The 13610-nt window shown below is 40.4% G+C and overlaps 1 protein-coding gene across 1 annotated transcript in view; it reads left to right on the top strand.

The window, feature by feature from the left end:
- PDGFRA (platelet-derived growth factor receptor, alpha polypeptide) overlaps positions 1–13147 on the top strand; it is a 24431-nt gene extending 11284 nt beyond the window's left edge. Inside the window, exons 12-22 of the mRNA XM_009076563.1 lie at positions 3524–3628; positions 4266–4376; positions 4669–4822; positions 5932–6098; positions 7285–7400; positions 7749–7871; positions 8476–8587; positions 10389–10488; positions 10610–10715; positions 11387–11622; positions 12659–13147. Coding sequence (XP_009074811.1) covers positions 3524–3628; positions 4266–4376; positions 4669–4822; positions 5932–6098; positions 7285–7400; positions 7749–7871; positions 8476–8587; positions 10389–10488; positions 10610–10715; positions 11387–11622; positions 12659–12806 — 1478 coding nt within the window. The 3' untranslated portion in view covers positions 12807–13147. The remainder of the gene's footprint in view (positions 1–3523; positions 3629–4265; positions 4377–4668; positions 4823–5931; positions 6099–7284; positions 7401–7748; positions 7872–8475; positions 8588–10388; positions 10489–10609; positions 10716–11386; positions 11623–12658) is intronic.
- The last annotated feature ends 463 nt before the right edge of the window (positions 13148–13610 follow it).

Raw genomic sequence — 13610 nt, 5'->3', positions numbered from 1 at the left:
AAAGAGTTGACGTTAGTTCTTGAGAGAAAGAGCACAAAGATTTCTGGTTCAGGAACAATATCCTTTAATTAAATTCATGTTGCCAGTTGAAGACTAGGGGAGTGTGGATATCTAATGAAATTATTTTATTACAACCCAGACTTTAATTATATGCCTAAAGAGGATTTGTCAGATCTGAGTTGTTAACAGTCCACCGCTGTGACTTTGTCTCCCTCCAAGTCATGAGCACCAGCCTGCTTCCATGCCTTCTTGTTTCCAAGTATATACAGGGTAGTCAGTGCTTTAAAAACCAATGCTACTTGTCCTTTTAGCTACCTGTTCTTTTGACACAGTTCTCATTTAACCCCTGGCAGTTTTGCCATATTAAAGGCTTACTGGTAAGGGGGACCCTCTTTTGTTTCTGGGGCTGATAATTCATGGAATCATAGAATGTTAAGGAATTGGAGTGGACCTTATAGATCATCTAGTTCCAACTCCTCTTGCCATGAGCAGGGACAGCTCCCACTAGACCAGGTTGCTCGAGGTTATATCCAACCTGGCTTTGAGCACTGCCAGCATCAGGGCAACCACCTGGGCAACCTGTGCCAGTGTCTCACCATCCTCACCTCCAGTGAAAAACCTTTTCCTGATATCTCATGTAAATTTCTCTTCTTTCAATTTATACCCATTAACCCTTGCCCTATCACTGCAGTTCCTAACAAAAATTCTGGTTTTTTGTGGGTTTTCTCTTATCTAAGTGGGAGAAGACAGCAATGCAATTACACCTTTAGTTCAGAGAGGTTCTGAAGCAGGTTACAAAACCATTTTGACTCAGCCAGATGAGCAATTCCTATCCTAGCTGTGTAAGCCAGCTGGCATTTATTTGTTTCTTCTAGCCAGTAGTGCCTGGAGTGAAGTGCTGTGTTAAACGCCAGCTCTGAATGTTGGCTGGATGGAGCTTCAATTGATAAATTTGGGTTACACTGCAAATTTCCCTTTGCAATCCATAGTGGATGCAGCACACTGCTGCTCAGAGTGCTTAGCAGCCAGGCAAGTCAGGAGATGTGTAACAGAGAGAAGAATGCAGTAATGCCATGAGCTGTTTGAGCATCACTGCCTTGTCCTGGCTCTGCTGAGAAGTGGTGAGGTCCCAGCAGCACCTGGACCTCTTCCTCTGGCTGGTACAGCAGAGAGCAGGACCTTTTGAAGAATGGGGTCTGAGTGCTGCTGCTCAGGATCCTGGGGTGGCTGTAGAGAGATGGCAGAATTGCTCTCATTGTTGCCCAGCGAGACACTCATTTGTCCTGGTGACCTTAATAAAATGAAATGCTGGTCTGACACAGAACCAGACCTATGCCCATTTGCAAAAGGCAAGCTCAGATTCAAGTCACACAGCACTTTGAGGTGTTTGCACCTGGTTTTCCATGAGTCTAGAAACTGGGTGTAGATTATGAAACATGTCACTTTTTTTGACTTTTGAAATAGACCAAGAGAGTTATGGTTTAATTTAAGGTGGGATGATTTTCCCAGTTCAATTTTAGCCAAAAAAGCATCCAATTGAGACAGTTGCACCAGGAACAAATGCACAGACTTCACCTTTGTATTTGTGTCCTCTGAGCAGAAAAGCAGCACCTCTCTGACAGGGACAGCAGATAGGTTCCATGGCCAGTTGAAATAGTTGCTGTTCCTCCACTATTTTGAGGGGCCTTGAGCTGCTGCTGTGTCTGCACAGCCTCTCTGTGGTGGCCGAAGCAGCACTGCTCCTTTGATGAGCAGATCACAGTGGTGGCTTTACACAGAGAAAAGTGGAAACATACTATAATTTTGGGCTTCACTGAAGCATTAAGAATGTGATGGCATTACAGGTGCCTCCAGTTCTTGAGCAGTCAGGTCCCACCTGGCTCCACATTTTGAGTGTAAAAGACATGGGCTGTGTCTGCCGAGAGGGTTGAACAGTGGAAATAACAGTGATGGCTCCCTGCCCCTCCGGAAGCACTATCACTGCCTCCATGTGTGCCCCGGCCCAGCAGAGGTGATGGAGAGGGAGATGTGTGCCTTGTGCTCGGCTGACAATATGGTTTGGGGAGGAATTGGCTTGTGAAGCCAAGATCAAGGAGTATTGGCAAATGCCATCACATTCCGAAGGGCTGCATCCTGCCATACGGCGCCCAGACCTCCAGTCTGAAAAGTTTCAGGGGCCAAATTTCAGACTCAGGTTGTTTGAATTAGTCTGAAATTTAGTGGGAAGCTTTCTCACATCCTGATTGGGAAGGATAACCTTTGGAGTGTAGGAATCTTGAAAAGAAATCACATAGCTTTTGTGGGCGTGACAAACTAGATGTCAGTCTTGGAGAGGCTCATCAGTGGTAACTCAGCTAAGCATTCTTTAATGGTTTCTTGTGCTTCTTAATGATGTAGATATCATTTGGCTGGAAATTTTATTTTAAAAGCATGCATACAATAAAAGTGGGAGCTGTAGGTAGAGTGTAACAGAAACATATGGCATCACATGCCAGATAACACCTTCAGAAGTGTAAAAGGTGTTAAGTTCAAACTGCAGAAGAATGTCAAAGACAAAATGCCATATATCTCCATAGTAAAAGTCACTACTTATTCTTTCTGTGCTGGAAGTTAAAAGTAATGTACAATAAAATAGAGAGCTTGCCAGCCGTGGCATCTGGTGCTCATATATGGGTTTGTTCACCGAGTTTCCTTGATGAACTTGGTCTTCAATGTGGAAACTATGAAATACAGCATTTTGGAGTATGTTTGTGCCATTCATATTTCTCTAAAATCTCACTCAATCTGTACACAATCCTTCTGCACACTGTATCCACATTAGAAGACAGGATATGATAATCCAAAATTTTTGTCTAAATTGATTTGTGGAAAGAGTAAAGGGTGCATAAACATTAGCTGTTTCATTATAGCACTTGGAAATTTACAATACAATTTATTCCAGCAGACGAAACACATTTGTACATAAAACTTCAGAGAAGTTTCCTCTCATATGCGATCAATGTGTATTTCAGCTTCTTGCAGATCTGAAATGATCCTGCCTATTTCAGAATGTGCTGTTGATTACTGCTAGATGTATCCAGCATTATATGATAGCCTGAAACTATGGCTGAGGAATCCAATTCAGATTTTTAAGTAAGAAACACAACTGTATTGTAGCCAGGTGCTGACTGAGGCAAAGAGGCAGCTTAAACCTAGGACAATCAATAATTAGGGAGGATAAAGTGATTATAGTAGAGCACAGTAAGAGATGAATTTGAATGAGATGAGCTTCCACGTGCAGATGTGCTCCTGATGTTTGCTTGCTTCCTGTTGTTTAAGAATTGTACTTAAAGACAGCATTTCATATCTGCTTTTTTCTCTTTTTTTTGCTTAACAACAACAGTAATAACAGTAATGCCAGTGGTCTGGCTAAGCAAATATGCTCTTTCCACACAAGAATCACAACTTGTAGAGGAATGGCAGTGGGAAACGAGCTGAATTGCTGTTGCTTTCTGAAATAAATAATGCTGTTCCTTGTATTCAGGTCGAATCCTTGGTTCTGGTGCATTTGGAAAAGTAGTTGAAGGGACTGCATATGGATTGAGTCGCTCTCAACCGGTGATGAAAGTAGCTGTGAAAATGTTGAAACGTAAGTGGTTGTGGTTCCATTTCCCAAGCTAGGTAGGGCACGTTCTCACAGGATTATTCAAACATTGCTTGTGTATAAATTAATTCTTCATATCTGAAGTTGAAAATGAATGATGGAATGACTGAAATTTAAAATTATACTTTAGATTGCTTTATGGCATTTCAAGACTGAAAGTACTCAGGGTTTCAAAAACATCCAAAGTTTGGGTTTAGCTGTATGGACTGCAGCAATCATAATAACTCAGCAAGTGCAGAATGTCTGGGAACAAATGAGAGGTGCATACCAAAGGAGAAATAAGCAAGTCTTGTTTAAGAATCTTAAGTTCACTGAAGAATTCCTGGTTCACAAGAGCTGAAGGAACCATGGGGAGTTTGTATTGAAATGAGCAGCTTGTAGCATGCCTTTGTGCCACCTGGAGAGGGACAAACACTGAGTCAGCTGTTGAGCTGCATCAAGTGAGTCCTTCACTAATCATGTGTGACACCTCTACAAGTCTTAAGACACTAATCAAGTAAAGGACAGTCTTCTCCAAGAAACCATGGAAGCAATGCTGCAGTAAGGCAAGCAAGGAGAAATAGTTTGTTGCTGTGAAAAAGTCATTTGCTCTGACTGAGTGGCTAATGTTTTTTTTCAACAGCTACAGCTAGGTCTAGTGAAAAACAGGCACTCATGTCTGAACTGAAGATAATGACACATCTTGGCCCCCATCTGAATATTGTGAATCTGCTTGGAGCTTGTACCAAATCAGGTGGGTTTGACTGACAAAAGGAGAGTTTGCTATGGGGTCATCATTCACTGTTTAACAAGCACACAAATATCAAGTAATGGATTTAACATTAAATGTAAACAAATATAAGTTTCACAAACCTGCTTGATATTTGGTAATAGTAGATAGAATACTTTTTATGCTTTATATTCTAATTTTTACTATTTTTGGAGCCTTTTTTGCTGGTTTTGTTGTTGGGATTTTTGTATGTTTATATTTGTGGTTTTTTTAAAGGCTTCAGTCATCAATGCATAATTTTGCTTTATTTTATCAGGTCCTATTTACATCATTACTGAATACTGCTTTTATGGTGATTTGGTAAACTACCTGCATAAGAACAGAGACAATTTCCTGAACCGACACCCAGAGAAGCCAAAGAAAGATTTGGATATCTTTGGGATGAACCCAGCTGATGAAAGCACAAGAAGGTGGGGAAAAAAGGGAAAAAATATCACCTGCAACTTAAGGAAATATCATTACTAACCCTTACTCCATTAATCTCATTCATTACTTTAGAGCCCTCCTTAACTTTTCTCGTTAGACTTCTGTTTATCAGGTTTTATAGGTCTAGGAAGGTTCTTATACATTTTGTTCAGTCTCCCTGACACGTGTCCTAGATTCATGTTTTCCTGTATGTAGATGCCTGCGGTCTAAGGACCACTGTGGGTTCTCCATAGACATCCTGACATCCCAAAGAATATTTTTATTGATAAATCACAGCCCAGTGTTCCTTTTATTTTATTTTTTTTTCTGTAAAAAACATCCTTTTGTCTCTACCCACCCAAGTTTTAAAAATAAAGTGCATCCTTGTTTTCCTGCTTGTGGAATTTCCACCGCCTAAAACTTCTTCCCTTCAAACAGCCTGTCAGACCTTGTTCTCCAACCTCAAATACTCTCCTTTATCTGCCAATGGCTTAGCCAGTCTCAATAGTTTCCTTATGGTTAATGTCCATCCCACAGCTTTTTCCAGATGTTAGTTGAGGAAGCTTGTCATCATAAATTCAGCAATAATGCAATGCCATAAAATTAGCTAGAACTGAGAAGGTAAATATAGATTCATTCAAAAAATCACCCAAATAGACAACTGACTAAGTAGCTGAGTACCTCCAGGACTATTCATTGGGGCATGGGTTTTTTCAGCCGGACTGGATTTGATGCAAACTGCCTAGGTGAATAAATTATATGTATCATTTGGAATACCTTGAACTAAAAGCCCTAGATAGTGATACTTGACTTCAGTGGAATTTTGGGAAGTAAGGCAATACATGCTTACAAATCTGACTATTGACAAAGGGCTAAGTTTGAAGTGCTTGTGTTTGACCTCAGTAATACATGGTGACATGTACTAACAAGTGGTAATACATGGTTATGTTATAATATATGATCTTTGTGCATGCTATATCAAGAATCCAGCTTTTCTATTTCACAGCTATACAATTGTACACTATAAAAGAACTGTTAGATATGCAGGATGCTGTGGCAGGGAAGTCACCTGAGGAATACCAGCTAACACACTTGTATTTTTTTCCAATTTCAGTTATGTGATATTATCATTTGAAAACACTGGAGAATACATGGACATGAAACAAGCTGATACCACTCAGTATGTGCCAATGCTGGAAAGGAAGGAGGGATCTAAATACTCTGATATTCAGAGATCTGTGTATGATCGACCTGCTTCATATAAGAAGAAATCCATTTCAGGTAATGTGAGACTGTCCCTTCTGCATACATCACTAATGAAAATGATCCCTGCATAAACACATGCCTTATTTTTGCCCTCTAAATGGACATAAACTACTAAGCTATGTTCTGGAGATGTGCAAGCATATGCTAGAAGATAATAGCTTATGTTTGTGTTCTTTTGTTATGCCCTAGGGATAGGAGTGCATGCTGCTGGACAAGAATGGGTCCAGTTGTGTGTTTGCTTCTCTGCTGAAGCACTGAGTGGTTGTGTTTTGCTGTGGGTGGGGCTGTAGATGCCCTCTGGAGGCAGAGATTTTATCAGTCTTGTAGTTTCCAAGATTTAGAGCAATAGCAGTGATCAACAACAATAGTAATTTATATTGTTCTGTTTCCACTTACATTTCACATTAAGTGACATTTATATTGTTCTGTTTCCACTTACATGTCACTTTAAGTGACACTTACCAAATTCAGAACACTCCCAAATACTTTCCTGGATTATGTAATGAATGCATCCCATTCCCCACCCCTGTTCTCAGAAACCAAATATGCTGTGCTGTAAAAACAGACACCATCACTTCTGCCTCTAGGCCTCAGAAACTGAACCATCTCCAGTCCCAGATTTACATGGCAGACTAATGTACTCACGTTGTGCTCTAGGACAGACAGGGTAAATGAATCACTGAATTTTGACTGGGTTTTTGCTGACATCTTTCATAAAAGAAATAAGAACAGTTGCCATAGAATTCCTAACCCTTTTTGCTGGTATTGGATTAGTCCCAGTGAATTCTTGCTGAGAAACATAACAGTGTTTAGCAAACGTATACAGATAGGAATGTATATGCATGCACAAACACCTAATGAAGGCACCACCACTAAATTAATGTTTTTGTACCACACACTGAGTAAACAACCTGTGTAAACTTCAGTGAGCCTTTTAACTTCGATTTTTCCTATGGTTCCCAAGGGAAAGAAATACAGGAGAAAACCCAAGCTCTTTATCTAACACTGGATGTTTTTAAGAATGCAGCATGTGCCAGTGACTGATGCAGACATTAAAAGTGGTTAGTTATTACAAAAAGACTGTTTTGGTCATGGTACTTTGTAAATTCATCAGCTCAGAATCATGGTAGGTAGAGGAAGATGGATGCTATTTCATACTCCATACCACAAATATATTTTTCTCTCTTTTTTTTCCCAATAGAATCAGAAGTCAAAAAACTTCTTTCAGATGACAGTTCAGAGGGCCTCAGCCTACTGGATTTACTGAGCTTCACCTACCAGGTTGCACGTGGAATGGAATTCTTAGCTTCTAAAAATGTAAGTAAATAAAAAAATACGTAAAATGGAAGAAAGAGTCTGGGTGAAGAGTCCACACAGCCACAGACCAGCACAGTCAGAAGCATAGGCATATCATTAGTACAGGGCTGATAGACTGAGAAAGGGTGGCATCACTTTTGTCATCTCCTCACTGCAATCTATCTGCAAGAGACCTTGCTGGATCTGTGGGCTGGTCCCTCCCTGTCCCTGTTAATAGGGCAATACAGGTGCTCGTTTAGTAGATGGACTGTGCCCAGAAAGTCAACAGATCTTTTTCAGATCTTTGCAATTGAAATGGCCCTCGTGGAATTAGCATGTCCTTGAACAACTCAATTTCTCTCCATACAGTGTGTGCACCGTGACTTGGCGGCTCGTAATGTCCTCCTGGCTCAAGGAAAAATTGTGAAGATCTGTGACTTTGGGCTGGCTAGAGACATCATGCATGATTCCAACTATGTCTCCAAGGGCAGTGTATGTACTTAATCTCCTGAGCTCTGCTTTAACTGGAATGAGAAGTGTCAGTTTTATATACTGTTTCATGTTCTTGCCATTCAGTGTTGGTTACACTAATTGACCATTGGGATGAATGCCCCTCAGAACAATTCTTCTTCAGTTCATTAATTCATGTAACTTTTCTGTTTTAAAGCCAAAAAGTACTTGGCCACATGTAGTATTTCACAGGCTTACATTTCTAACTGGCAAGTTTTGTGACTGGAGAAATTATTAAGGAACTGTCAGTATGATGGAGAGTAGTGACACATCAATTAATAACATATCAGATCTAGTTCAGCAGTGACAGATTTTTGATCATACCTTCAATCAACCTGGCCACTTTCTAGTGCTAAAATGAACAGTTATGGCTTAATTAGTTTTTGTGGGGAGCTACTAGTAGCATTGCCTATAATCCTGGTACCTCTATATCAAATGGAATTAAAAATAAACACTAGCCTGGTTAACACAACTTTACTTATAGAGAGATGTTACTCCTGATTATCAAACAATAATTGCAATGGTAAGCATTTCTTTAATGACTAATCTGTGTGGCTTGGGGTTTCTGCATTTTTTTTTATTACAGACTTTCCTCCCAGTAAAATGGATGGCACCTGAAAGCATTTTTGACAACCTGTACACAACACTAAGTGATGTCTGGTCTTATGGCATTCTGCTGTGGGAAATATTTTCTCTTGGTATGTACTGTGAATATTTTCCTATGTGTAGTCATTAAGTTTTTTCAGTTCAACCCGTTTTACATAAAGTTTTTCAAATTCTACTGTAAAAATGTATGTGTGAAATCCACTATTAGTTTTTCTATCAGTGGTTTCAGATCCCACGTTAAGTATGAAGTTTAATGTCCATACTCTCCCAAAGTTCTCTTTAGGGTTATGGGGTTTGGTTTGATTTTTCTGGGTTTTTTTTTCAAGATATTTTTCCTCCCCCCAGATAACTGAAAGAACTGAGTGAAAATGTTTTGTGGAAAAACATTGGTGTGCCAGGCCAGGATGGATTTTCTGGCTAATATGGGAAGCAACATGTTTTTCCCCCTTGCAGTGGGGCATCTGGGGCTGCAGACCAGCTCAGTGGCTGGTTTGAAACAGCCTCTTTGTATACATTTCAAAAGAGCCTGTCTTAGTCCCATTACAGAATGAAAATAAATGTCAATCTTCTGGGACACTGATTTCTCATTTCCAGGTCAGCACTGTTCACACAGTTGGTTTATGGCACTGTAAAGTGGTTATGACAATATATATAGCAGTTACAGACAATGTACAGCTCCCAGCTGGGAACAGCCTGGCTCTTTCCTCAGCCTCATTAATTAGCCTCCCAGATGGGTGGCTGGCCTGCTTCAGCAAGTGTGCATTGCCCAGATTTACTCTCAGCAGAATTAATCATGCCTGTATGATATCTACTGCTTCCCCACGGCAGCCCTAAGCTGAATGTTATTTTCTAGAATAAGTTGTCACATAGCTGCTTCTCAGAAAACAGCAGTTGCACCACTGTTTATGGTATTGATCACTGTAATCTCTGTGCATCATAGGATCCATTCCCTGGCATCCCTGGGAGGCACAGGAGTGCTGTTGGATAACTCAGGAACTGAGGCACGTTCCTGAGTTATCCTGTACTTCACTGCCCTACCTATAAAGAAGGTTCTGAGGCCCAGTTTTAGATGAAAATCCTGCTTTGGAAAGGGATGAGGTTTCTCAAGTAATACTGTAGTATGCCTCCCCCATCTGAGAAAGCTGTCCTTTCTTGGAAAGCAAAGCATATCCTCAGCAGTGTTTGTTAAGAAGGTCAGCTTTGACATCTTGCTACCATGCTGACTTCAGCTTGAATGACCCTTTTACACATCAGTGACAACTGAGCATGTGTGCAATAATGTCTGTAGGCTGCAACCCCAAATTATCAGTTAATTGTGTCACCTCAAGGGCCAAGTCTTGACAACCCATGCATCTGATATGTTATCTGTTGTCTAAAGCCAGCTGTCCAGGTGGGACAACTTGGGTATGGAGAGTACTGACTCATATCAAGGCTTTGCCCCTACAGCCAGGACAAGGTAACTCAAGCAATGTTGCTCTGAGCTGCCATACAGGTGCTAAAGGCACTTATACCAGACAGAGCAAGTGTCCTAGCTAAGGTCTCACAGAAAGTCAGTGACAGAGTAGAGCCATGTCCTCAGATATGCCAAATGCAGGCAGATGACCTGATCAGGTATAAGCCAACCTCTGTGTCAAATATATTCTATAAACACTGTAAAAGTGCCTTTTTCTATGTGTACCTACTTCAATCTTTCCTAGCCAACATTTCACATTAGGGCTTAATGTCATCAAGACAATAGCTCTGATGTGTAACATTGGCTAGCATAGATTCATTTTGATGTCATGTCAAATTATAGCATTAACACATTCTGACATGAATAGCAAGACAGTATGTGGGAAATCTGCATGAATAGTCAAGTACAAAGCAGTACTTTCCCTTCTCTTTTATCTGCAGGTGGCACACCATATCCTGGCATGATGGTTGATTCTACTTTCTACAATAAGATAAAGAGTGGATACCGAATGGCCAAACCCGATCATGCTACCAATGAAGTGTACGTGTGCATTTGGCTTTTCCATACCTGACCAGTCTCCAGACAATTTTTGCTCTAGTTTCTGTTTGGTTACTCATGTTCCTTTACCTGTTGGTTAAATTAGTTTCCATCTTATCTGCAGGTATGAGATTATGGTGAAGTGCTGGAACAGTGAACCAGAGAAAAGACCTTCTTTCTACCATTTGAGTGAAATTGTGGAGAGCTTGTTGCCTGGAGAGTACAAAAAGGTTTGCTCTTTGTAATTTTCTATGTTTTCTGTATACTGTTTTAGAGGGAATTATAAGGGTTGTTCCATCCATGAGAGCCATGAGCACTGAACTGGTACATCCTAACCCATGTGAATTATGGACATTGCATGTTCACTTTCTTCATTTGAACTTACTGAGAGAAGCAGTTCTGCAGTATTGACAGGGAAGTAGAACTCTCTGTTTCTAATGAATTCCTTCCAACTCTGTTTTTCTGCTTGAGAATTAGTTTTGTATATTTTCACAGGATTTTCTAGTCAGTGAATTAATTCTAAAAAAAGAACTACTTGGCCCATGTGTATAATCTCCCTGCCTCTCTGAACCCTGATACAAGCTAGTTTTTTCCCCTCATACTTCTGATAGGTCTGGACAAGATCTGCCTGCCCCATTGTTCAGTGTTTCATTTTCACATTTACCTTAAATCCCTTCCCCCTCTCCCTACGCTTGTTTCATATCTATTTGTCTGCTTTGTGCTGCCACATTTGCTCCTGCATCATCTAAACTTACAATTGAAGATGCTGGGCTTTCCTATCCAGTGTCGCTGGCTCACAGGGCAGAGTATTTGCTAGGCTAATAAAACTTAGCTGCCCATCTGAAGAAAAGCAGCCTTAGTGAATTGCATCTAATGATAGCATTGAAATTAATATTTGCAGAGCTATGAGAAGATCCACCTGGACTTCCTGAAAAGTGATCACCCAGCTGTCACACGCATGAGAGGAGACTGTGACAATGCTTACATTGGTGTCACCTACAAGAATGAAGACAAGCCAAAGGACAGGGAGAGTGGATTTGATGAGCAGAGGTTGAGTGCTGACAGTGGGTACATCATCCCCCTGCCTGACATTGACCCTGTTTCTGAAGATGAGCTTGGCAAAAGAAACAGACACAGGTAGGTGCAGTTTACAGATGCTGTAGCCCATGGGCACCATCTGGGGTCATGTTTGGCAATGTCCATTAACACTTTTCAGTATCCTACTATGCGAATGGTTTCCTTAGCTCTGTTGAAACTACTTATTTGGAGAGTCCCATGTAAATATGGTTGTATGACTGGCCACAGTGTTTTCAATAGGAAAAACCTAATTTTGCCTGGTTTGTGATTGCCAGGAGAAGGGGTCTGCTGGTAAGGTGCTCCTGTGTGTCTTTGGGACTCCCTTACTAGCTTGGCCAAATCAGAGTGTCTGGCTGATGGCTCTGTGGGTACATTTTGCAACACATCTTGCCTTGGAGCTGCATATGAGTTATCAAAGGATTGATTTCCTGTGTGTGAGAACAATTCCAAAATTTGAGAGAAGTTGCTTTTAGTATATTCTCTGGTATAGTTTTCTATGACAGAGGGTATCCAGAACTTTTTACTTCTGTCCTGACAGTTTGCATGACCACTACGGTGCAACACTGTGTGACCCTAACTGTGAATGGTGGAATTAATGCTGAATTAATTCAGCACTTAATAGTATATATAACTATAAACCTAGAAAATTCATTTTATAAAAAAAATTTTTTTGTGCAATATTCAGGAGGGGAATGAATGAAGTCTCTAAGAAGCACTATCTAGATTAAGATCTATTACCTCTCTCTGTTATTCTTATTGTCAGTTATTGTTATCTTATTTTCACCTGACCTCCCTAGATTTACCTACGTGATCTATTGCCACAACAGTGTCATAAAATTATTTCTCTTAAAGTTTCTGGCTTTAAGTGTTTGGAGGAACATATGAATAACCTGGTCCTTTGAATTCCAAGGCAATTCACCACTTTTGAGATACAAGATCTGTCATGTGCTAAGAAATAGGTGGTCAGAGTCACGTAAGATTGTGCTGTAGGTCAGAAGGGATGTGGGGAGGTAGTGGTCAGTTCTGCTAGAGACTGGAGTACTTACCCAGCCACATTCACCATGTATCTTATCTCTGGGATATATGTGTCTTCCAGTTCACAGACATCTGAAGAAAGTGCCATTGAAACTGGTTCCAGTAGTTCTACCTTCATCAAGAGAGAGGATGAGACCATTGAGGACATTGACATGATGGATGACATTGGGATTGACTCCTCAGACCTGGTGGAGGACAGCTTCCTGTAACCCCATGGACACCTTCCAGCTTTGCACACGGGGAAGCTTGTTGTGTCATCTACAGACTTCTGCTCCACAGAAAACCACTCTATTGCAATGTCCAGGATGTGAAGAGCAGGTGGATTTGTACAGAGGAACTCCCAGCAATGGGCAGAGGAATTAGCCTGAGTATGAATGAAAGAGACATGTTGAAGATGATTTTTTTTAGTGTTGCTTCTTGCAGTACTTCAGTAGCATCTCAGCGTTGTTTGCCATTCGAGCTGGTAGGAGGACAAAGGAAAAGGCCACAAACAGACCAGTTTTGTGTTTCAAGGGCATTCATATGACTTTGATGGATAGAATTTCCACTGCAGCAATGCTTTGTCATTGCAATTATGTAAATAACTGTCTACTCAAGGATCTTTTGAGGTGCACACTGAACATGTGCCATGGATTTTAGAAGAGATCACTCATGAATTTTTGTGTACTTCCTCCCTCAATCTCAGTGTCAGCTGCTGTTGAACTATCATGTGAATTGAAGAACATGCAAAAACCACTTTTGGACCAAAAAAGGTCTAATATCACAAGGGACTGACTGGTACTATAAAACATGTTACTTTTTACCATTAATGCAAGTAAAGGGGAATAATAATAATGATAATAATAATAATAATAATTAAAAATCAGTCTATAATAGGTGTTAGAAACCTAGTAAGTCTTTATTAACTATAGAAGGTAGCTGTTTTCAAGATAATACTACTACTGTTTTCAGTAACACTAAATGTATATTTTACAATTCATTGTCCTTCAGTAAAAGCACAGTCTCAAAAAACT

Source organism: Acanthisitta chloris, unplaced genomic scaffold, assembly GCF_000695815.1.
Source record: "Acanthisitta chloris isolate BGI_N310 unplaced genomic scaffold, ASM69581v1 scaffold6946, whole genome shotgun sequence".
Taxonomy (NCBI): Eukaryota; Metazoa; Chordata; class Aves; order Passeriformes; family Acanthisittidae; genus Acanthisitta; species Acanthisitta chloris.
Note: the sequence above shows the minus strand (reverse complement) of the source record. Positions and strands in the feature narration are given on the sequence as shown.